The 24,426-nt window shown below is 38.4% G+C and overlaps 1 protein-coding gene across 3 annotated transcripts in view; it reads right to left on the minus strand.

The window, feature by feature from the left end:
• Nucleotides 1-24,426, minus strand: part of Hmcn1 (hemicentin 1) — a 473,399-nt gene that overhangs the window by 80,514 nt on the left and 368,459 nt on the right. For all 3 annotated transcript variants that reach the window (XM_031384523.1, XM_031384530.1, XM_031384516.1), the window contains 12 exons: nt 20,661-20,822; nt 19,572-19,685; nt 19,265-19,467; nt 18,887-18,968; nt 18,646-18,777; nt 17,776-17,925; nt 14,816-14,975; nt 12,202-12,326; nt 11,819-12,002; nt 11,136-11,233; nt 8,790-9,068; nt 4,498-4,694 (listed from right to left, as the gene is read on the minus strand). In XM_031384523.1, the coding sequence (XP_031240383.1) occupies nt 4,498-4,694; nt 8,790-9,068; nt 11,136-11,233; nt 11,819-12,002; nt 12,202-12,326; nt 14,816-14,975; nt 17,776-17,925; nt 18,646-18,777; nt 18,887-18,968; nt 19,265-19,467; nt 19,572-19,685; nt 20,661-20,822 (1,886 nt within the window). The remainder of the gene's footprint in view (nt 1-4,497; nt 4,695-8,789; nt 9,069-11,135; nt 11,234-11,818; nt 12,003-12,201; nt 12,327-14,815; nt 14,976-17,775; nt 17,926-18,645; nt 18,778-18,886; nt 18,969-19,264; nt 19,468-19,571; nt 19,686-20,660; nt 20,823-24,426) is intronic.

Below are 24,426 nucleotides of genomic sequence, written 5' to 3' on the forward strand. Positions count from 1 at the left end.
CTCTAATTTGGTAATTGGAGAAATAGGTCCAATATTGTACAATCCATACACACTTTCAGCTTGTTTGTACATGACGGTGTTTTGCTGGGTCCCACATAATGGTCTTGAAATCAGGCTTCTCCTATCTCATCCTCTCTATTAGTAGGATTGTTTATTTGATGTTTTTACACTATACTATGCTTTTCAGAACAGCTTACATATTTCAAAATTATTTATACAGCCAAAAGAAACATAGACAATCAAATTGAGAGCTCGCTTGTAAGAGAACAACAAAGAGTGAGACTGAATACTTTGCTTCATGTGTGTAACTATTATATCAAGTTTGAAGAAGAGGACTTTATAAGTTACTCTTTCTCTAAGATGAATGCTTTTCAAAATCACCACAGCCAATGAACCAGATTCTTACCCTCACCTAATGTCTGTGCCATCCTCCAAGCAGAACCATTGTTCATTGAAACAGTTGGTGAATGATTTCATGGATAGACCATCTTAATTCACATACCACTTCTTAAATGAATGTAACCTGTTCTCTGTGGGCTGAGAATGATGACAATTACTCAGGTCAAATAGCTTTGACTATATCAGGAAGTCTGTATCTAAAAATCATGCCTACAATTCACTCCTTGGTGCAGCAGAACTGTCAACTCTCAGCTTAGCTACGATGGAGGTAAAATCCTTTGGTGAACTTCAGTGTCTAAAAATTGTTCTTATTTTGGGCTTGCACCATAGTAAGAGCCAAGATTTTAAGCTCTACTAAAAACAAAACAAAGAAATAAAAAGACTTTATCTATTTATCTATTTATGTTCATTTAAGAAAATACTAGTAGTGATGTATTATTTTAAAATATACAGTTAGTATGTTTGTAGTTATTTCAAATTTATATTGAGACAAATGTATGTATTTTCAGTATTGCTGTAGACAAGCATCTATATAAGACTGTTCCATTGATTGTTGTTTTATATCAAACAATTTTCATAATATTCAATTTTTATTGTTACAATATTTTATAAATTTTAAAAGAATATGAAAAAATAAAAAAATGAAAGGTATTGCAGGTATTGAAGGGGAGATCTCTGAGAGGAGTTGGGGTACAAGAGGGAAAGTAGAAAGTGATGTAATTCTATTTACTTAAAATATGTTTTTAAATGTCAACAAATTCAGATAAATTGAAATCATGTATCTTTTCCCACCTTAATGCAATAAAACTTAAATCAAGGAAAAAGAAGAAAGAAAAAAAAAGAAGAAAAAATCATATATAAGGAAAAAGTTATATATGTCTATGTGTACTTGTCAAAGATCCAGCACCAAATATGGTAGCTCAGATGTTCCATATTTAACTTGAAGATATAAGCATTCATAGGTTCAAATAGCATAAACTTCATTTGTTAAACCACAAACTTCAATTACACCCTTTCTGAAGGAAGTAGTATGTTTATAGAAGCAAGTGGTAAACAAAACACCAGATTACTAAATCAAGCAAATTAATACCACATCTTGAATCTGTCATTGAGACATACAGTGATAGAATGCTGTTTGGTTACAATGTCAGACTGACGGCAGCATCTATTTGATTAAAATCCAAACCAATTATTTCAAAATACTCATGCATATTTTCTGTTGGATGTTGGTTTTCATCTATATGTTTTTGGCATTATATGAATACCATATCTGGAGATATTATTCTGGTAGACCTTACTATTAACAAAAATATATTTTATAACAGTAAGAAGTCCTCAGTCATTTCACTTATTTACTACTTGAACATTCTCAGGATACTGGCATTTAAAAAATTCTTGTATTCAAATTTGACTTTATAGTTTATGAAAAAGATCTTTGCTGGCTTCACAAATTCCTTTGACAAAATTTAAGACTACAGTGTTTGAAAAACATAAGAGTTGGGGGAAGGACTGAGGAACCCTGGAGGGGACAGGGACTCCACAAGAAGACCAACAGAGTCAACTAACCTGGACACTTGGAGGCTCTCAGAGACCAAACCACCAACCAAAGAGCATGCTGGGCTGGACCTAGCATACCCACCTGCACATATGTAGCAGATGTACAGCTTGGTCTTCATGTGGATCCCCCAGCAACTGGAGCAGGAGCCTACCCTGATTGTTTCCTGCCTGTGGCTCCTGCTCCCCTAACTGGGCTGTCTTGTCTGGCCTCAGTGGTAGAGAATGTATCTAGTCCTGCAGTGACTTGAAGTGTCAGGATGGGTTGGTTCCCCAGGAGGAACCTCCCTCTTCTCAGAGTCAAAGAGGAAAGGGTGAAGGGAGGAGGAGCCATGTGAGGGGGAGTTACTGAGAGGATAGGGGGCTGCAGTTGGGATATAAAGTGAATAAATTAGTTAATTCATGGAAAAATAAATGAACAACAAAAAAAGACAGAAAAATGGTTAAAAATACTTTAGATAATTGTTCATACAAGCCTTTGTTAAGAATTAGAAAATGAAGGGCTGGAAGAGAAGTTCAGTGTGGAAGATCATTAGCTCTGAAAGCAGGAGGACTTGAGTTCGAATTCCCAGCAGCTATTTAAAGAGACATACATTGATATCTGTGCCTATAACCTCAGCACTTTTTAGGTGAGCTACAAGCTCAGGATTCTGAGAGTTCTCTGTTCAATCACCCTCTCTGAAATGCAAGCTATTAGCTCAGCGACAGGCATCGTCTCAAGGTTGAAAGTGTTACAGGAACACACCTAACATTTTGCTCTGAACTTCAAATGCTCTGCACACTCCCATGAATATGTTATACACAGAGAAGTGCACAGCACACACACACACACACACACACACACACACACACAGAATTCATATTCTAGAGAATAACATTTAATTTTTCTCATCATCCCTTTAAAACCCTTAACTCTTCTCTGCCAACTCTTGTTCATTCTAAATTGATGATATTCCCTTCACTTGTCTTCTGGTTGCCAAACTTGACACATCACTGGTAGCTAATCAAAATTTACTTCAACCAGGGAATATTTCCCATCACCTTGCTTCCTTCTGGACACTGAGAGTCATTACTTATAGTTACAGTTTGAAAGGTGCTCTGCTGATAAGTTTGAAAAATTAAGCAGATGTTTTTAGACTCTGGATAGTCATTGGCATATGCTATGCTTCAGAAGAAGAATGTATAGTAGCAAAGGTGGATCAATGTATTTGACTGCAGGATTGACATGTCTTACCAGGAGCAAGTCACAGACTTAGTTTATGATGGAAACTAATGTTTATAATGCAAGAAATAAATGCCTATACCATTAAATTCAGAATTTGCTAAGAAGATGTTTGTTCCAGGAAGGGAGCTGTAAGACAACATTCAGATGTGTAAAATCTAATGTAACTGCTGTAACAGGTGTGCATAAATATCAAGACAACACATGACGAGCAGCAGAAGCAGAGGCAAGCTCGAAGCTTGGTCATGTGTCACTTTCCACCTCACTGTTGTTCCCAGTGGTTTGTTCATCTCACATCTGGTTGTATCTTGCATGACATTTTATTTCCTTGAGAGAGAGCAAAAGTTCTAAAAGGGTTTTGATTCAGGGTACGGCTTGAAAGTTTAGCCTGAATCTTTCTGGGTTTTTGCTATGTTTGGATGAAAGGAGAAGAGGTCATTGCCCCATAACACTGACACAGAGCTGTGCAGATGTCTACTGCCTCCATTACTCACTCTGGTTAGTACCTGTGCCTCTTTCAAGATAAATCTTGTTATTCTATGTCATGCAGAATGAACATTATAACAGTAGCAGTAACAAAAACTTTAATTCTTGTTGTTTAATTTTGTTGTTATGTGTTTCTTCGGAAACCAACACAAACATACCCTGTACTATTTACTCTTAGACTCTCAGAATACATGACTAATGTTATTATTACTATTGTCATTGTTGTTGCTGCTATTACTTTATCCAAAGTTTACAAATGAGGGCATCAGGACACTGATGAAGACTCTGCATAATATAAAAGTTGCCTTTATTGTTGGCATAAAAATTATTGATAACAATATATCCCAGGCATATTCTTAATATATTAATATTTCAGATCAGTTTCTTTAAAATAAACCAGGAAAACCATCCAATTCTACTGAAAGGTTATTGCTTAAAACTGTTTTTCCAGCCTTCCATATTGTGTAGTTTGGGGCATCAAAAGTGCTCTCCGAAATCTCACCTGTTGTCCATTACGTGGCTTGACCTGCTTAATGAAGAACTACATAGTAAAACTAGGAGCTTCAGAAAACATATTAGCATGCAGAGTGTTCAAAAAATGCTCAAGTTAATGAGAAGGTATCTGGTTTTCTTCCCAGTGTTCTGCTGGAAGATTCTTCATCTTCCTTCTACTCATTTCTCCCAGCATGGATGTCATAGAGGCAATCTACCCTTTGCAAAGCTGGAGACATTGATAATGTATTCAAATGTACAGATGGAATTATTCAGGAGGTATCATTTATTAGGGAATAAGACGTTAAAGCAGACAAAATAATTGTGTGAATGGGAACACTTACCTGTGCACTGGACACTCGAAGAATAGCTCCTCCATCTAGAGTCTGCACTTGCTCTGTTTGCAGAAAGGGTCGGCCATCTTTCATCCAGGAAATCTTAGGAGTAGGGATTCCAGAAGCAATGCAGGATAGTTCAAGTGGGTTATTTACAATTACAGATATCTCTCCAGGTCCTTCAGATCCATTGATGTGAGGTGGTTCTAATGAAATGGGAACATGATATAGAAAAAGAAATGTGCTGCTTTACATATGAGGACATTAGGGAACTGATAAAGAATATTTAAGTTTGCCTTTGCTATTAACATGAAAATATTTGCAACAATACATCCCATCTATATGTTCATATTTCATACATATATGTTATACATAATAAAATATATACACATAGTATATATATATTGTTATATTATATACTTATCATACTTCAGATAAGTTTTTAACTGATCTGATTTTTAAAGTTTGAAAAGAAAAATCCAACTCAAATTTACATCCCTATGACATAAAACATTTAGAGTATAGAAACTAGAATGATCATTTGTAGATGGTCTTAGTTCTTCTGACTGGCAAGGTTTCAAAACACTTGGAATAGTGATTTCTGCAAGGAGCACATTTGTTATGTCTAGGCAGTAGTAGCTTTTACTGTTTATACTTCTAAAATTACCTTCCTCCAGAGAACGTTAAAAAATCTAAACACTTGGAAGGAACATTAAGAGTCCTTGGCTCAACTCCTCCCAAACTTAATCCTTTTAAAATAGACTTTTCTTACAGCGATCAGTGAGAATTTTCAGAGAAAAATTCGTAGTACAAGCTGTAGGCTTTTGGATTCAGGAGGCAGACAAAGTAGATGCTGGACAGCTCCAAGGGCGAGCTGAGGAGGTAAAGGGACTTTGCAAGATCACTGATTAACCATGATGCAGACCTCAAAAGAAGGACAAACTTCTGAACTGCCCAGCCCGGATAACAATGGCCACCCTCAACCCGAGACAACCTTCTTAATGAAAAGCAAAGGGTGGAAGATGTTACTCAATGACAGTGCTTGCCAAGCATGCTTAGGGCCCTGGGCTGGGTGCACCTCTGCATCACACTTAGGGCCCTGGGTGCACCTCTGCATCACGGAAGTAAGTTTGGATCTTATTAAAAAGCCCAGCTAAATCTTAAACTGAAAGTGTTAGGATAGGGTTAAATTTTGAAAACTCATCCTAGTTGAAAAATCATGACAGAATAAAGAATGAATTAGGGAACTATTTCAACAGCCAGAATCACAATTTTTAACACTGCTGTCAAAATCCATTCTTGACTTACAGGATTTCTCTTTATATCTTTTCAGGTTAAAGATCTATTTACGCTATTGTTCTTACTACAACTTGTAATGACTTCTCATTTTTAGAGGATAAAACTGGAGCTTTCTTTCAGGATTAACATGTACATTTGAATTTTATTTAATTTATTTATAGTTTGAGAATTTTTTACAAGCATATGATGCTTATATAATACATAAATCTTCATTAATATATTAATTATTAATATATCATTTTATAATATATTAAATAAATCTTCATTCCTTACCCTCTAGTTTCTTCCACACCACCACCCCTGTACCATTTTAACTCTTAAATTTACAAGTTCTGTTTGAACCCTGTTGAGCTGAGTCCAGCTAGTCTCGGCCTATAAATGCACAGGTTAAAGGCTCTGGAGCATGCTTCTCAGGGACCATGTCCCTCCTTCCCTCCATCAGCCGTCAGGTGCCAATAGCCCCTCAGCTATGACTTGGAACTCTTTGAGTCTCTCCCCTATCAGTTCTGAGATCTTGTCAGGCACGATCTTGTGCAGGTCTTATGCTTAAAGTTACTGCACTGTAAACTCATGTGTGTCACAGTCTTGTTATATCCAGCAACTCCCTTTTTTCTTCATATGTCCATGCCTCGAGCCCTTACAGTCGTCTGTCCCCTCTTCTATGATGATGCCCGAGGCTTTTAGGAAGGGGTATGATACAGCTGTGCCATTTAGACCTTACAACTCCAAGATATCTTGTTCTCTGCATTCACTAGTTGTGGGTCTCTGTATTAATAACCTCCTACTGCCAAAAGAAGTTCCTCTGATGAGGGACAAAAGATGCACTATTGTGAAAAGTTCGTAACTGGTCATGGCATCCTGGGTGCCGTTATCCTCATAACTTCACAGTGTTTGATGTTCTCTCTTGCTTTAGTGACCTAGACACACTGTACTTTTTCAAAGCCACCCATTGATCTCATATGACACCTCCCACCACATGCTGAGAATTGAGTACAGCAGCAGCATCCCAAGTGAGGATGCTTCAAGCTGAGTAGTGGTGCTGTTCTACATAAGGTGCTGAATGGATGTGCAGTTCTACGTGAGGTGCTGAATGGATGCGTTTTTAGCAGATGGAGAGAGCTCATCTTTCCGTTTCATGGAAACATCATCCAGGAATGCTGGGTTTTAGACATTGCCCCAGCAGTATTATTGCTGTTCTCTCTGTTGTTTGCTGCAGCAATGTGTCTGTCTATAATTCTGCTTCTGGATTCTCTTTCCATTGTCACATGCAGACCAGGTCCCTGTGGCTTCAGGCCTGTACTAACACAGCATCTTCTTCAGTCCAGTCTTTACTCTTACCAGAGGGACTTTTTCGAAGAGACATCTGGCTGCATATTCTTCCTTAAAATTATTCTTGTCTTTTAATGAGTCTAACACTCCCCACCCCCTGAGGATTGCCAAAGCCCTTCCCAGAAGACCCTTCTCCTCACCTGGCCTTGTTTCATAACCTTACACTCAGTTTCCATGAGCACAAATTCACAATTAAGCTCTATCACCTACAGGTGAGATGGGCACAGGTCTTCACTTCTGCCTCACTTTGAGTCCCACCTTTCCAGGCACAGATGGATCTACTGGAAGATCCATTTTGGAACTTAATGTCCCACAGAGTGTTATGCTAATCAAATGACCCTCATCTCAACAAAATAATTAGTTCCTCAGTTTCTTTGCCTTACACTCCAAATGTAGGAACTTGGGAGTGAATTAATATCTTTCTTATTTGATGACAATTCAATTATCTGACATTCAGTGATTACAAAGTAGGCCTTCTAACTGGCAGATAGAAATGTGCTCGGCATACAATATGCATACTAAGAATTTTTGATATGTCAGACATCATACCAAGCTTTGGAGGCCAGCAATAAGTAAGAGGTATGCTGCATTACCCCATCATAAAACTTAACTAAGGATAAAGACAACTTTTGAATTCACATAAATAATTGAATTTTAATAGGTGCTCTGAGAAAGATTACAGAGCACTCTGAAAACATATGCTAGTTTTTCCTAACCAGGACTCCTGCCAAAATTCTTTTCACCATTCTCTGTAGGGAGCATATCTGCTCTGTGAAAGGAATATGGCAGTTCCTCAACATCATAGTGGGGGGAAAACCTCAAAACATCTTGACTATCATATTAGGTAATTTCATTTATCACCTTTTTTATGCCCACCATCAAGATTTTTTGTGTACAAGACAACTTTCAATGTACACAAAAGTAACTGGAAACTGACTATTCAAAGTGATTATTTAGATTGTAATCTTAAAACTGGATAATATAATACTGGTTGGGATAATGGCATAAATATCATATTTTATTCAATTTCTATTTTCCAATGTGCTTTAAATTCTTAGAAAATGTTTAAAAGCCATATATGAGGGCCTGGGCAGATGGGCCTGTGGTTGAAGCTCTTGCCTTGTAAGCATGAGGCCTGGAGTTAGGATCCTCAGAACCCATGTGAAAGCAGGGTAGGCATGGTGGCCACCTGTAATCATAATGCCCAGAAGGCATGAGTCAGGGATCCCTGGGGATCATGGCCAGTGAGACTCTGGGTCTAGGGAAAGATGTTGTGTCAAAAAACAGAGTGAAGATCAACTAAGAACAATATCTAACACTAACACCAGGGCTCTGCATGGATATACTTACCTCCACATTTGTGCACATATATAAACCCATGCACGTGCAAAACAGTCTTATACACATGAAAAAGTCTGATATTAATAGGGTGTCATGCCTTTTCAATTAATAATATCTTAGGAATAGGAGTCTTTACCTTTTAAAACAAATAAAACTCACCATTCAAGCTCAAACCTATTTTAAATGAATTTAGGTGACTTTAATGGAAATGCAATAAAGTTTTCATTAAAGTTTGTCCCATAAAGAACAATTCTAAGTATTATACTCAGTATCCAGGTCTTGACTGTCACTGAGTTCTCAAGTGCTCTATACTTATCAGAATGGCTATGTACCTAGGACTTTCAGGACAAAATGCTTGCTGACTTCTCCAGCTTCATTTGAGGCAACACAGGTGTACTTTCCTGTATCTTCTTCCTCTGCCTTGATGAGCTGAAGGACCATTCCTTGAGTGCTGATGGTCAGATGAGCATCAAGGGCCAGCGGCTGGCCATCTCTGAGCCAAGACATGCTAGGAGTAGGGGTTCCATCTGTAAAGCACGTCATAGAGGTAGAACTGCCTTTGACAATTGTGATTTCCTCTGTTCCCATTGCATTGTCCATATTCGGTGGCACTATACAGAAAATAAATCAGGTAAAACTTATATATGTTATAATTTAAGGTGAACTTAAGTAGCAGTATTTAAATACTTCTATATTACTTTTATATTCAATAAAGCAAAATAGTGTAGAGTAAATTGACTTTATTGTAAACCATTTATTGGCTGGGCTAATAATCTCCCATGGGTTAGCAAAAAAGTCTCAAAATTGTTTTCCTACTGAATACACAATCAATGTGAGTTATAATTTGGTAACATTTTCAACTTGCTAGTGTTGTCTCTTTAATTTGTTATGATGCTATGGTAGTTCTTATAATAGTTCCATTGTATACTTCCAATGACTGTGGAGAGCACAGTAGAGTATGTTTTAGAAGCATCACAGATTGCAGTTCTTAGCTACTCAGAGTTGTTCTGAGATGCTCTTATAGACTGAGAAATGTGAACCAGCAATCTGTGCTATCTCATACATGCAAATGCATCTATTCAAACTTTATATTTTTAAATGAGTTGTTAAAATTTTTTTTGTATGTGCACATGAGTAAAAGAATCTGTCTGGACTGAAATACTATTTTGAAAACTTTAGTTTTGTTTGTTTAACATGAAGTACACATGAAGCCAGGATACTAGGGAGGTAGCATAGTGGGTGTCTAAAGGGAGAAAGGCTGGTAGAGGGGGAATTTTGAGGGTGGAATGACTTGGGCAGGAAGGGATGGGGAGATGAGAATGAGAGCTGATGTAGATTAATCAAAATGAGTAAGCCACATGGAAACCTACTCTCTTAATCCCCCCCACTTCCAATACACAAAAGAGACTGCATGGAATTCCCCTGCATGGCTAAGCCATGATATTCCTAGAAACAGCAGGTACTAAACAAAATCCCCAGTCCTAGAAGTGGGATACCATCATAGTAATTGGCCAGGCATGCTCCAAGGCCTCTCAAACTATCAGGGTTGTCAGTCTTCTTAGTGGTCCACCAGAACTAGAGTATAATATGATATTGCTACAGGTAATACACATCTCTTTCAAGACAGAGAAAGAGCAAGTGAGGGATGAAATGAAGGTGTCCTTGTTACTGCCTAACTTTTCGTGTGGTGGAAGATACCAAGCAGTCTCTTGGGGTAGAAAAGGCAGCAGCTGTCTTATTCAGCTGTGAATCCTCCAAACTGAAAAACCAACTTGTTGGGCAAGTTGTAGCCACTTGTGCAACAGTGGCACAAATGCTGTAGAGTTTACCAACCACGCTGATTAAATTTAAGACCTGTTGTATTGGAAGGAACTCATGTCTGGTATTGTATCCTGGGTTACAAAGCATGGACTGGAAAGATTGTAGGCTCAAATGGAGAACGCATTACTGTTGTTTAATTAAATTACATCAACTGCCTTCTAAATCTCTATCACTATGAGGAAGACAAAAGTTACTATCACCCAAAATTAGAGAAGCCTTTCCTGGCAGTGAAGAGTGATGAATTCAGAGACTCATGTTTGCCCAAGAAGCTGAGAATAAGTTAAGGATCATCCCTAAGCAAATCATATCCACAACTCCCTTTAAGAGCTGGGAACACTGCACAAAGAGAGGCATTATTCTGGTTAGTTTTGTCCACACAAACTAGGGTCACTTGAGAAGAGAGAACCTCAATTGAGGAATTGTCTCCATTAGATTGGTTTGTAGGTATGTCTGCAGGACATTTCCTTGGTTCGTAATTTCTATAGGAAGGTCCAGCCCATTGTGAGCAGTGCCAGCCCCAGGTAGGTGATCCTGATTGTATATGGAAGCACGCTGGACTAGCTATGGGGAACAAGCCAAGAAGTAACATTCCTTTGGGGTTCTGCTTCAGTTTCTGCCTCCTTACATCTGACTAACTCTGTATTAGAAGAGAACTTTGACAGACAGTGTAGACCAATAGATATGGACTCCATCAGGGAGAAAACACAGTCTTCCCTAGTAGAGATATATTTTTCACTAATTACTTTTGACAGAGGAATGTTGGATTTACAAGTCTTAGAGGAAGTCAGTTTCTAAAGGCATGCTTCTCAATGCTACTAAACTTGCAGTAAAGTAGTAAAATCATTTCTGGGACATACCAAAGACATGAAGGCTGTAGTGCTTACTGTCTACCCCAGCTCTATTGGAGGCCACACAAGTATATACAGCAACATCAGACACCTGAGCTCTCACGATCCTGCAAAAACAGGACCCAGCATTTTATAATCAATCCTTTTAACATACAAGAATAACATAATTATGATTTATAAACAGACAATAGAATAAAATGTATACTGAAAATTCTTAGATATGAAACTTGTGACCATTATTACAAAATCTCCAACTGCAACTGTTTGCATAGAGCTGAAGGCAGTAATGACAAACCACTGAGAGTACAGTATAATTGCTAGATGAATATTTTTCAAACACATTAACAGAGAAAAATGGTAGCATGAAAATCCAATGAACCTCATCAACAACCTCCCATCTTGTCATGTAACACTGTGCTTAAAATATATATCTTAAAATTATAAACTTGATAACAATTCATCTCTCAAGATCTTTTGTGCAAGTTTGTTTTACTAAAACAAACATTTAAACAAGAATACAAGCCTCTTCCATGTTTGATTCCTTATTTCCCCCCTTCTGAATGCATATGGAATGGAATAGCAATAATAAAAGCATAGGGAGAAGCATGTCTTGAATGTTGTGTAGGTGAAAGAAGAGTTGTCAACCATTGTTAGCATAAGCACTTAGGAAAGGACACACAATGCCATCTAACCTGACCACCTGCCCTGCTGACAGCAAGCGAATGTGGGAAGAGATGGGCAGAGGAAGGCCGTTCTTCAGCCAGTTGATCTGCGGTGGAGGTGTCCCCGTGGCTTTGCATTCAATATTTATTGATGTGTCTACCAGAGCCATCAGCTTCTCTGCCTCTTCTTTATTACTACGGATTTTAGGTGGAACTATGCAATGCACATAGTGAACGAGAGAGAAGATATATAAGTTCAAATCATTTGCACAGTAATTGCTTTTGCTTCTGCTTTGTATCCCAAAAGAAAATGTCATGGATATTAGATTTCATTTAAATGTTCTAGTCACCTGTGGCCTATCAATGGATTCTTAAGGTAGCAAAGTCAAAACTTGGTGGCATTTCATATTTACCATAGACATTCAAGTTAAATATTCGGTCTTCTTCTCCAGCAGGATTAGTAGCCACACATGTATACTTCCCCATGTCAGACGTGAGGGCTCTGTAAATGTTTAATGTGCTCCCATCTGTGGTGACGCTGTGGGAAAAGTCAAGACAGAGACACTGTGGGGATAGGATCTGAAAAACTCATTTAACTTTATTATGTCCTCTGAAAAATATATGCCATTATAACACAATGCCTTCACTTTGAGTAGAATGATTTAACCCTATTTCACAAGTACAAATAAACATATGAAAGTCAGAGCCACAGAAACTGATGGCAGTTTTAGGAAACTAAAATTACACAGAAACCATTTTCATGTCCATCATCTCCTTCTGAGAAGAAGAAAACAAAGTCAGGTTAGAAATATGACAGACAGAGGTGCCTCTCTCTCAGCCTTAGAATGTTATATCTTAGTGACAAATATGAGTTATCTAGACAATGAAAATTTGATATATATAGATATATTCTGAAGAATTTTAAGTGGCTAAAGTGTTTTTCTTTAATTATGTAAAAGTAAATGATAAATATGAAATTAGATAACAAAATATATCTAAGTTAAGATTGTTACATCATTTTCTTTACATACCATTAATTACCAAACAAAACATTCTATGCTTTAGGATGTCTAAAATGTTATCTACAACTGTTTTAAGAATAGTTATTTCATTAGCACCTCTGATTATGAATTTCTACTACAGTGTACTATTAAGTATCACATTTGGAGGATGATATTGAAAGTGTACTATTTGAATGTAGTTATACTTTTCTCAACATGTGAAATTTAAAGTTCCATAAATTTAAATATACTGCAAACTAAAATTGCAGGCTGTCACAGTCAATGGCACTAAGTTGACTTTAAAAACAAGTGGCCCTGATAAATCATTCTACCTAGATGTCTCTAGCACCATCAGGCAGTAATGAGGGTATCAGTCAAGTGGAGGCAACAAAAAGCAGCTTTAGGAATTTAGAGTTCCAACTTCCCAGGTACCAATCTAGGATCTTAGGTCCCACGGAGTCTGAAAGATGCCCACTATCCACTTAATCAAAATAACTAGACACTTGGTAATTATTCATATTTGTTCACATAACATAAATAAAATGCCCAAATATTTTTGAAAACATTATCTGGTAAAGGGGACAAATACTTACATTTTAATACAAAATGACTACAAGGAAAATGATGCTTATTGTATTCGGTTTTATGTATTCAATTCACTGGCTAGAAAAGAAACTGCTACAATACTGGATAAAATTATAAATTTGATAGTACATGTTTGTCTATGCCTATGATTTTTCTGGCATATGTGCATAGATGTGTTTGTGTTGAAATAGTTTTATGAGACTGTAAACTTTTTCTTCTGGAGAAATGTGTTCAAGGAACGTGAAACGCCTGTGGCGTTGCTATTCATCTCTGTAGAAAGATAAATAAGGATCAGCTCAAAGTGGATGTGAGCAAACCATGAACTGGAATATGATGCTATTGTGTCTTTCTTATAATCAGGCCATCACACCTGCATTCGTGCTGCTTGATAACTTTAAGACAAAAACCGGCAGCTAGGAGTATTGACGACTTTCGCATATTGGCTATTCTCCTGGGATGAGATTGGCTTGACTTTAACAAGGAAAGAATTAATTATTTTATGACATGGATTTGTTAAAGACATTCTCAAACCAGAAAAATATATGCAGTGACAGTTGTTGCATAATATTTTGATGGACCGGTGTCTGAGATTTTATAATCAGAATTAATGAATAAGGTCCCTTCTCTCCCTCTTTATCTCCCTCCCAACACTGACCTACACACATACACACACACACACAATCAACTTTGGAGAACTATCTAAAGAGGATTTCTGTATTCAAAGCTCAAAACTTAATTCTTTTCTATTTGTAAATAAGTGATGGCTAAGGTTTAACGACACCGAAGCTGTGCTGGTTGTTTCAGCTTTACACAGCCTAGACATATTCTGGAAATGGGGGCCTTAACTGAGTAATGCTTCCACCAGATTTTCCTGTGGCCATTTCTATGGGAACATTTTCTTGGTTTTTTTTTTTTTTTTTTTTTTTTGAGACAGGGTTTCTCTGTGTAGCCTTGGCTGTCCTGGAACTCACTCTGTAGACCAGGCTGGCCTCGAACTCAGAAATCCACCTGTCTCTGCCTCCCAAGTGCTGGGATTAAAGGTGTGTGCCACCACTGCCCAGCTAGAGAGCATTTTCTTGATTAGTGATTGTTGTGTAAAGTTTATTGGCAGCACTGTCTCTGGGGAGGTGGTCTTGGGTTGTATAAGAAAGCAGACTGAGCAAGCTATGAGAACAAGGCAGGAAGCAGCAATCTTCATGGTCTCTTTCAGTGCCTCCTCTGCCCCCAGCTTCTGGCCTTGATTTCCTACCTAGACTTCATTTCATGACAGATTCTAAGGTGTAAAAGGAAATAAACTATTCCCTCCCAGAAATATTTTTGGCCATGGTATTTATTATATCAACAGAAAGCAAACTAGAACAGACATTGGTACTATTCGTGTGAAATCAGAGCACTGTAGAATACTGTATAATTTATAATGAAAGCATTGTTTTAAACATACCGGACTCGTTCTGTTTCGCCATCCACTATGGGTTTTCCATCCCTAAGCCACTGAAGATGAGGGGTGGGAATGCCATCTGCATTGCAGACCAGCTCAACATTTTCTCCAAGGAGGACACTGACTTCACTTGGCACTTCAGCACTGGCAACACTTGGAGGGACTTAAGAGAAATAAGACTTTCATTAAGAAAGTATAAGGATATACACTCCAATGAATGTGATGGAATAATACACCATACCATTCCTTTCTTGTAACATTTTTTGTCTCTGTGTGTAAATACACACACATTGTTCTCTGGTGTGTTCAGGTATGTGGAGCACAGAGGACAACCTGTGGGAGCTGTGTATCTCCTTATACGATGTAGGTATCAGGGACTGAACTCGGGTCATTAGGTTTGATGCTAAGTACTTTTACTTGATGATCCACCTAACTGGCACCAAACACATCATTTCTAATTCAGAATTCTTCCTAGATTAGGACTGGCCTATAGTTACCTTTATGAATTACTTTTAAATGGGAAATATAGAGGCACAGAATTTCTTCAATGTTCATGATACTCCTGTAAATGTTTAGTCACAGGAACTGATGGCAGATTTATCTTGTAGGTAACTCAATGGCATCATGCTTAGATTAAGCCCCAGTGGATTGTATGTAATTCATATAGTTCAGGTTAATCAACTTTTAAAACATTTTGGTGTAAAGTCTCAGGAAAGTATTCGTATTATTTGTCTATTGTCTAATTATTATTTATTCTGGGAAATCAATGCTTTTATTTGCTTTTCAAGCTTCAATGGTTTCTGCTTTTTCTTTTCATCTAGTCATCTGTGGTGTGTATTAAAGATATTAATGATCAAAAAAGCCAGGTTCGTTTCCTAGCACCCACATGGTTGCTCACAACCAACTGTAGCTCTGGGTCCTAGGAGTCTGATGTCTCCTTCTGGGCTCTGTGCATCAGATATGCACATGGTACAGACATACACTTAGGCAAAACAGCTACATGTCAGAAGTACAAAATTTTAAAGGTCAGAAAGGAACCCATTAATATTTCTGTTCTACGGAACTATAGAGACAAGCCAGGAGCAGCTCATATTTGTTCCCAGGAGCCTATCTGCCACGGCTTCTCTACCCCATATCTACTGCCATTATGACAGCTGGAATCAGGCCATGCTGGACATAGACATGCCAGGAGACTAACTCATCATGGCTATGAATCAGGATCGTTTTTGTTGGTGAGTCAACTATTAAACATTTACGAACACAGCTGTGTGTGGGGAACCGCAGCTGCCACCCTATATTGAACACCTGGTCTCTGGCCAAAGCAGAGAGCATTGATAATCAAGCCATTAGTTGGAGAAGCTGAGTGCCTCCAGTTTGTGACTCAAGCTGGTATGAATTTCCTGCAGCCTATTATGCTTTGCCACGTAGCTGATGCTGATTGGGACCAGGAAAAGTATTTAACCTGTAAAGGCTGGAGGCTTCTAGATTCTACTTGAGAGAGGATTATTATGAGCCAGGCGGTGGTGGCGCACACGCCAGTAGTCCCAGCTACTAGGGAGGCTGAGAGAGAGATAATAGAGATTATAGAGATTAGAGATATTATTAAGAAGAAGTAAAATAAGGGTTCCTGAATAAAATCTGCTTGGAGAAGAGCTCATGTTTGCCTCCTTATTTCTGCTGGACGGGTAAGGCGGCCGACAGCTGTGTTTCATCTCTTAAATGCCATTCTAGCCAACCACGGATCATTGTAACAAATTAGCAGAAGTTTGCTGTTTTCAGAAGGGTGCTAAAAAATTTGTCCCTAGATATACTGTTGAGACATGTCCAAATTAGGGCCCATGTGTGTGCATTTCCCCTAGTTTTAAGACATTATATAAATATATTAAAATGAATTTTAGGAAAATTTAGGTTTGATCACACCAGCATACCTTATGATTTATATCAGTTATTATTGATGATTATGTATAGTCAAGCATACAATTTATTTATTTTTCTTCAATTTTGATTGCATTTTATTTATTTTGTGTATGTGAGTATATATGAGTGCATGTGTGCCCCAGTGCATGTATGGAAGTCAGAGGACAACTTGTGGGAAGTGCCCCTCTTCCCACCACGTGGCTCCATAGGCTCTCTCCTCAGACTTGGTGGAAGATGCTTTTCCTCACTTAGACACTGCCAGCCCAGTAAGATATTGCATCTCTGAATAGCCATTTTTCCCCTTTCTGTCTCTGAAAGCTCAAAGCATCAGTGGTGATTGTACAGACTACTAATCAAATTTCTTATAATTTCAGGGTGTTAGCTTTAATACAGCAACAACAGATATATTGAAGACCCAGGGTATAATTTATTAGAAATTCTCTAGTAGCAGTAAGGGAATCAGGAAGCAAGGCTCTCTATCATTTTGAATCAAATGCCTCACTCAGAGGTTTGCTGAAAATCAAAACTCAACCAGGTTTCCCTGTAGTCCTCGACACTATACTACCATGCAGGCACAGATGATTAAATATTCTCCATGTCAGTTAACATTCCTTATTCTCAGGACAAAAATTTTCAAGACTCCTGATTAATTGAAAGTTACCTATTCCAACACCCATGATCAAATCATAGCACAATCTCAAGAATTAAATCTTACACATCTATTAAAAAAAACATAGTCTTAGTCTAAAGATAAATTATACCAAATAAAGAATTGCTGTTCTATAGAATATGCCACAAAATGTAATACTTTGAATAAATAAACAGACAGAGATATCCTAAATTCTATGTTTTTCCTCCCCAGATTTATGTATTTTTCCATGAAAATAGAAAGCACTGGTAAGTGCATGACAAAAGGTGTCAATATTTTCAATGACCTCGAAATATCTGAGTCTCTGATCAATGGTCTCTTTTAATCCAGGCCATTTTGTACTCTGAATGGTATAAGACAAAGGAAGTGGGGACAGATTACAGTATAGTTAACATACCCTGGAGGAAAAGGATATAGTTTTTCTGAGCCTTTCCCTCCATATTGGATGCAACACATGTGTAGTTTCCACTGTTTGAACGTTGAGGTCGGGCAATCTGCAGTTTGCTTCCTCCAGACAAAATGTGAACATCAAGGTGGTCAGAATTTTCTACAGGAAGAAATAAAGAGGCAAGAGATCAAAAAATCACATTGAAAGCCACCCTCTTCATGTAACAAATACACATTTTTTTTTTTCTGAGACAGGGTTTCTCTGTATAGATCTGGCTGTCCTGGAACTCACTCTGTAGATCAGGCTGGCCTCAAACTCAGAAATCCACCTGCCTCAGCCTCCCAAGTGCTGAGATTAAAGGCATGTGCCACCCCTGCCTGGCTTACAAATATACATTTCTTAAAAGTTTTTCCTTTGTATTTTTTATTGAGATTTTTTTTGAAACATGAAAAACTAAAAAAAAAAAAAAAAAAAAAAAAAAAAAAAAAAAAAAAAAAAAAACCCTCCCTTTATCATGGTACATTCAGGTCTATAATCTCAGCTAATTGAGAGGCAGTCAAGTGTACTGAGAGCTCAAGGCCACCCTGGGCTACTTAGGCAGATTGTGCCTTAAAAAAAAAGACAAAATTGTTGGAATGCTGAGGTAAACTGCAGTGGCAGTGGCCTCCCCTTGAATGCATGAGGCCCTTGCTTCACTGTTCAGTACCTTAACAGAGCAAGTGTTTACTCAGGAGTCTACTTGATAAATTTATACTTCAGGGTATAAGACTTTCTTGAACTAACTGCAGCTGTGAACACAAGACTGAGAGTCTGCTAATTTATAAATGTAGTGAATTATGGGCAAAGCAAGACAACCACAAACATGTCCAAGTGTGTTACCTATAGGTTTGTGGTTCTTTAACCATGTTATGGTGGGAGGCGGGATCCCAGTGGCATCGCAAGTCAGTGTCACTGGATTGCTGATTGTCTCCACAATTACTTCTGTTTCCGGCCCTTCAATAGTGGGAGGCACTGTCAAAAGACAGAAGAAGACCATACACCACCATTAAGTTAATTCAAGGCATGATCTTTCATTTGTATATCTAGGGGAAGAAGAGTTGTATTGGAGGCAGATGCTCACCATATACATTGAGGTGGAAATTTTTATCATCCCGTCCTGCTACATTTATAGCTCTACATACATACTGGCCTGTGTCAGACACCTAAAAGAAAAAGATACTATTGTATGTGCTCCATTAAGTGATAGATGACCAATCACAAGGTTCAGGAGTAGATTAAGTCATCAGTCATCTTTCTGCTCAATTGCCCCGCTTCTAGGCGCCTTCAGAAACCCTGTTTCTTTCTTTGTTTTCAGTGACAATAAATTCAATGGCATCGACCATGCACTTTTCCATGAACAGCATTGTTCACTGTGGTAAGGGGAGGAGATCTCTTCCAGTTATCTCTTCCACAACCCCACTGTGGAGGTACGACACGCAAACAAGGATCAAAGATGCACCTCAGCTCGCTTGATGTGTAGCATTTGTCCACCAGTTAAAATCTCCACGTTGGTAGAATCCAGTATCATCCGCCCGTTCTTAGACCAGGTGATGACTGGAGGGGGCACCGCATTTGACTCGCATTCTAATGACACTGAGGTCCCTTCTCTGACATTAACTATAGAAAGAGACTCGCTGCCATGATCCTTGATGCTTGGGGGCACTGAGGTGGGAAACAAGAAGATTCAAATTATTTTTTCATCAAGTCGCTTAGCTAGAAAATATAAAATGAAATGAAATTATATTGTGGAGAGAGTAAAAGCACACCATGAACAGTCAATGAAACTTTTTTCTTGCTTTCTCCAGCTCGGTTGATAGCAATGCAGGTGTATTCTCCACCATCTGATACTTTGGCCCGAATAATCTGTAGAGTTCGACCACCTGGGGAAAATATAATGTAAAGGCAGATATAGAGGTTGTTCTAAGTTGTGTTGCTATTACATTGTGTGTGTGTGTGTGTGTGTGTGTATGTGTGCATGAGAATGTGTATACAGACTCACATACACACACACATGTGCATGCACACACGCATGTGCAAGTGCATTCACCTGTCAGAGTGTAACATGTGGGAGTTGCTTCTCTCCTTCGGTCATGAGGGTCTCGGCAATTGAGCGAGTGCTTTCTGAGTTTAAACTTCCCATGATACAGAAGTGATGGTTAGTTCTTCTGTAATCTGTCATCTTTTTACCTCAGGTGAATCCAGCTTTTGACATTGCTACATGATGTCATCTGCCAGTGTTGGGCTGTAGTTATAGCTGTCTTGAGTGCATGTGAGGCAGAGGCTACAGCACGACATCTGAACTCTGTCTGTTCATTCAAGGATGTATTGCTCACTGCCTGTTCTTTTTTAAATTTTATTTTTCATTGATGAATTAGTTTTGAATGAATGTAGTATGCTAGAGTAGGCAGGAGTCAAGGGACAGCTTGTGGGAATAGTGTCTCTTTTTTCCCACCACGTGGGTCCTGGGGATTGGATTCAGGTGGTCAGCCTTTATAGCAAGTACCTTTAATTTCTGAGCCTGATGCTGGCCCTCACTCTCTAGCACACCTCTATCACCTACCTACATGTTTAACTACCGATCATCCACACGCAAGAAAACTCCAGTTCACTGAAAACAACTGATAAGATTTTACACTGGCTATTTACCATTACGCTAAGGAGCCCCCAAAATTTCTGATCCTTAATTTCATAACTTGTTGAAGACTCCATTACTGTACATGTCTACTCTAATGGCTCTACTCGGTTACTGTGAACAAAGGGAGTGAGACTCAGCTTTGGAAAGAGACTGAGTTGAAATGATCTTTGTTTTAAAATGGGGAGGGAAGCCCACCTTCTGAGATGAGTAAGCTCCTTACCAGGCACAATGAGAACATCAGTGTTTGGCTTGATAGGCTGTTCATTCTTGAGCCAGCTGAGGTCAGGAGGGGGAAAACCAGAAACTTCACAGTTCAAAGAGATGAAATGGTTCACAACCACAGAGAGATGTTCATGGTTAGAACCAATGACACTTGGGGGAACTGTAAAAGTATACATATATATTAAAAGTGAACTTTGACAGTATCAGAGACATATATTCTAATTTCTTGTGGTCTGTAAAAAGTTACAACCAATTGATTCTGCTAAATACCCAGTGGTCTTTAATAAAATCTCTAATGACATCATCAAACCCATGTCCATCAGGTGTTTTTCTGAAGTGAAAGATTGCTTCAAATTTTTAAAGTCAAAAAATTTCTGGTCAGTCCAAGCATGTAGTTTTTCAAAGTACAATGTAACAACCTGATGGTTGCAAGTAGTTTGGATAATTTTGTTTTTTTATATGATGTTTATTTTTATTTCTTATTATAGCAAAAATAATTTAAAGGCTTAACTTCAGAACTTCAGCATACCATACAGATTATCTTTGCAATTCAATTCCATGCAGCTTTCAAGAGAAACAAACATGGTAAGAAATAAACAGCATAGTTGTTTATTGGTCAACAACATTAAAGAATAAAAAAGTAAGAGTATTAGAGACAAAAAGGAGAATAAGAAAGATCAATATAAATGATTACCTGACATTTATGAACATCATAAAATATGCAGATGTGAGACTTGATGTTTCATAGTGTGTCAGATGTGGTGGTCAATGCCTTTAATTTCAGCACTTGGGAGGCAGAATTAGGTGTAACTCTGTGAATGTGTGGCCAGTCTGGTCTACATAGCCTCAGTCTAGCCTGGGCTACATAGTAAGACTATCTCAAAAACTAAAAATGAGGCTCTATGCCTCAGTGTAGAGGAATGCCAGGACCAGGAAGAGGGAGTGGCCGGGTTGGTGAGCAGGGGGAGAAAAGAGGGAATCAGGGGTTTTCAGAGGGGAAACCAGAAAAAAAGGGGATAACATTTGAAATGTAAATAAAGAAAATATCTAATAAAAAAAAAAACAAAGGAAAATGAGGATGTACTTTGCAGCAGTGAGAGACACAGTACTGTTCCAAGTACTTGAATGACTGACATGTAGAGACAACAACTTGAGAACAAGTATGGAAGTTCACATCACTGTTGACTGTTACTTTCAGTGTAAGCAGAATTTTCAAAAGTAATCAATTGGTATCAATGTAGTGATTCTTTGTTTCTGAAAACACTGAACTATAAACTGTAAGACAAAAAAAAAAAACAACTAAAAATGATAACAACAACAACAACACAAAGACCCCACAGAAGGTGTCGTCCACATTTAATTAATTTCCTATGAAGGGGAAAGAGGACACAGAGCAGGAGTGGGCATGCAAACAACAAAAGTAAAAGTAGAAGTGAGTTTTGCTCAGAAAGAGGAAACCATGAATACAAGCAATAAACACTATTGTATCTGCTATATTATGTTAAAATTGAGGTTTAAAATTAAAATTCAGGTTTCAGTATCAGAAGCAAGTGCCAAGAAGGCAAACTCCCTTTTTCTTTTAACATTATGTGGTTTGGATTGCTTCATCCATTGATTAACTCTAGTATTTGTTCATTGGCTAAATAGTTCTTGAATTCTTAATGCATCCCAGACATTGTGCTAGGCCTCACAAGGAGGGACACACAATCGGCAAAGTTGGTCAATGCTGCTAAAAATCTGATAGAAATAGAGCTGCAGGTTTCTTGGTGACAGACCTATGCCAGACACTGTGTAGAACACTTTCCATTGGATTTTCACACACCTACGAGTTAGACACAATTCTTAGTATCATAAATAGGGATGCTGAGATGTAGAAGATTAGCATCTTGCCCAAGCTGCTGAGGCTTGTTCTTGGAAGAGTCAGGTCTGAAAATGAAGCAGCCAAGCTCTCAGTGTCTTTTGCTTAGCCAATTCCCTATACTGCCTAAGAATCGAAAGGCTCGTGAACGTCAGTTGGGAGAAATGAGTGAGAACCGAACGTGTCCTCTAGATTCAGAAGGTCAAGCCCTAATTCCCAGGGCAGCTGTGTTTGGAAAGGGGCCCTTTGAGGAACTTATTCCTATTCAGTGAGGTCCTGGGGCATGGTCCTAATTATTTAGGATTACTGTCCTTTAAGAAGAGAAACTACCACATTAACCCTCATCAAGGAAGCTCCTTTGGCAGCAGGAGAATGATTACAAAAAGCCAGAACTACTCAAATGCAGAAAACAATCGATTATAGGATTATTACATCTGCAGCACAACTCCTGCACTTAAGGCTCAGAGAACATGAAAACAGGGGGAAGAAAGAGCTCAAGAGCCAGAGGAGCCTGACTGCTGTGAGATTGTGCCTTCCAACTATGACAAGAAAGCTACAGTCATGAAGTATCAACCACATAGCTTCCAAACAAGATGGGAATAACTCTAACAACAGTTGGTATTCTAATATAGACCACGGAAATCTCATCGAAATTCATCTTTAGATGAAGCTCTGTCAACAATCAGGAACTGCAGAAAGATGGAGAATCAGTTTTTCATAGAGATGAACCCCAGATTGGTTTTCCACTACCAAGCGGTCAGCCTTAGGAACATACACATGCACGCAACACCAAACAGATGCAGACTGCTGTTTTTAATATATGTACTCATTTGTATGGATATAGTTATATAATAAAGAGGATGTGGGAATGAATCTAGGTGGTGTAGGAAGAGCAAGGGAGGAATGATGTAACTATGTTTTAATTAAATAAAATGATAAATTAAATGAAGAAACTCCAGAAGACTTGCGAACAAACTCTCTCTACAGGCATGCACACAGGAAAGACAATGTGAGGGCACATGAGGACAAAGGTGCAATCTAGAAGCTGGGAAGTGAGTTCTTCAGAAAACACACACTTCTAGAACCTTCTTAAACTTCCTAGCTCCCAGAACTATAAAAAACTTAATTTCTGTGGTTAAAACCACACAGAGCAGACTAAGACAAGACTCACTTGACATTTGAGGGAAAAGTAAAGGTATAGGATAGTGGTCTGGGGTAATAAGATAAGAAGAGGTCACCTTCACAGTAAGGAAGACCCGGCTCATGTTAGGAGTATGAATGTATAACTCCATCAATAACCCTGACTCCAAGATTTCCTCCAGCCATAGGAAGTGACCTGGATATAGATACAGTGTAGATGTAAAATTCAGCATATATTACACAAGAGAGAGTATCCCTAAGTAGAGAGCAATTAGTCAATGTCTTGAATCAAACTGCCTGTGCAGACACTGGGTATACATTTGTGAATGGAGTAACTTGGGACACGTTTCTCAAGCTTAGTGGTTCTTACATTTTCATCTATGAGATAGGAATCAAAAGCCAGCAAATGACTGGTAATCATTGAGATAATCACTAGAGATAATGGGCAAAACCCACTTGACTTAGTACCTGGTATCCATCAAGCAGTTAGGAGAGTGCCACTTACTATATATAGAGAGATTAGAAATTTCACACAACAGAATGATTCAGGAACATGGGCTCAAAGGGGAGGCTGCATTGCTGTTAATGTCTCATCCTCCTTTTAGTTAGGGCCTCTCGGTGACCTGGAACCTACCAGTTGAGCAAAACCAATAGCCAGCTAGCCCCAGGAAGACTCCTGTCTCCACTTCTCCTGGGCTTGGACTATAGGTATGCACTGCTACAAGTAGAATTTTATGTGGGTGTCAGAGATTGAACTCATGTAGAG

The sequence above is a fragment of the Mastomys coucha genome, unplaced genomic scaffold, assembly GCF_008632895.1.
Source record: "Mastomys coucha isolate ucsf_1 unplaced genomic scaffold, UCSF_Mcou_1 pScaffold1, whole genome shotgun sequence".
NCBI classification, from domain to species: Eukaryota; Metazoa; Chordata; class Mammalia; order Rodentia; family Muridae; genus Mastomys; species Mastomys coucha.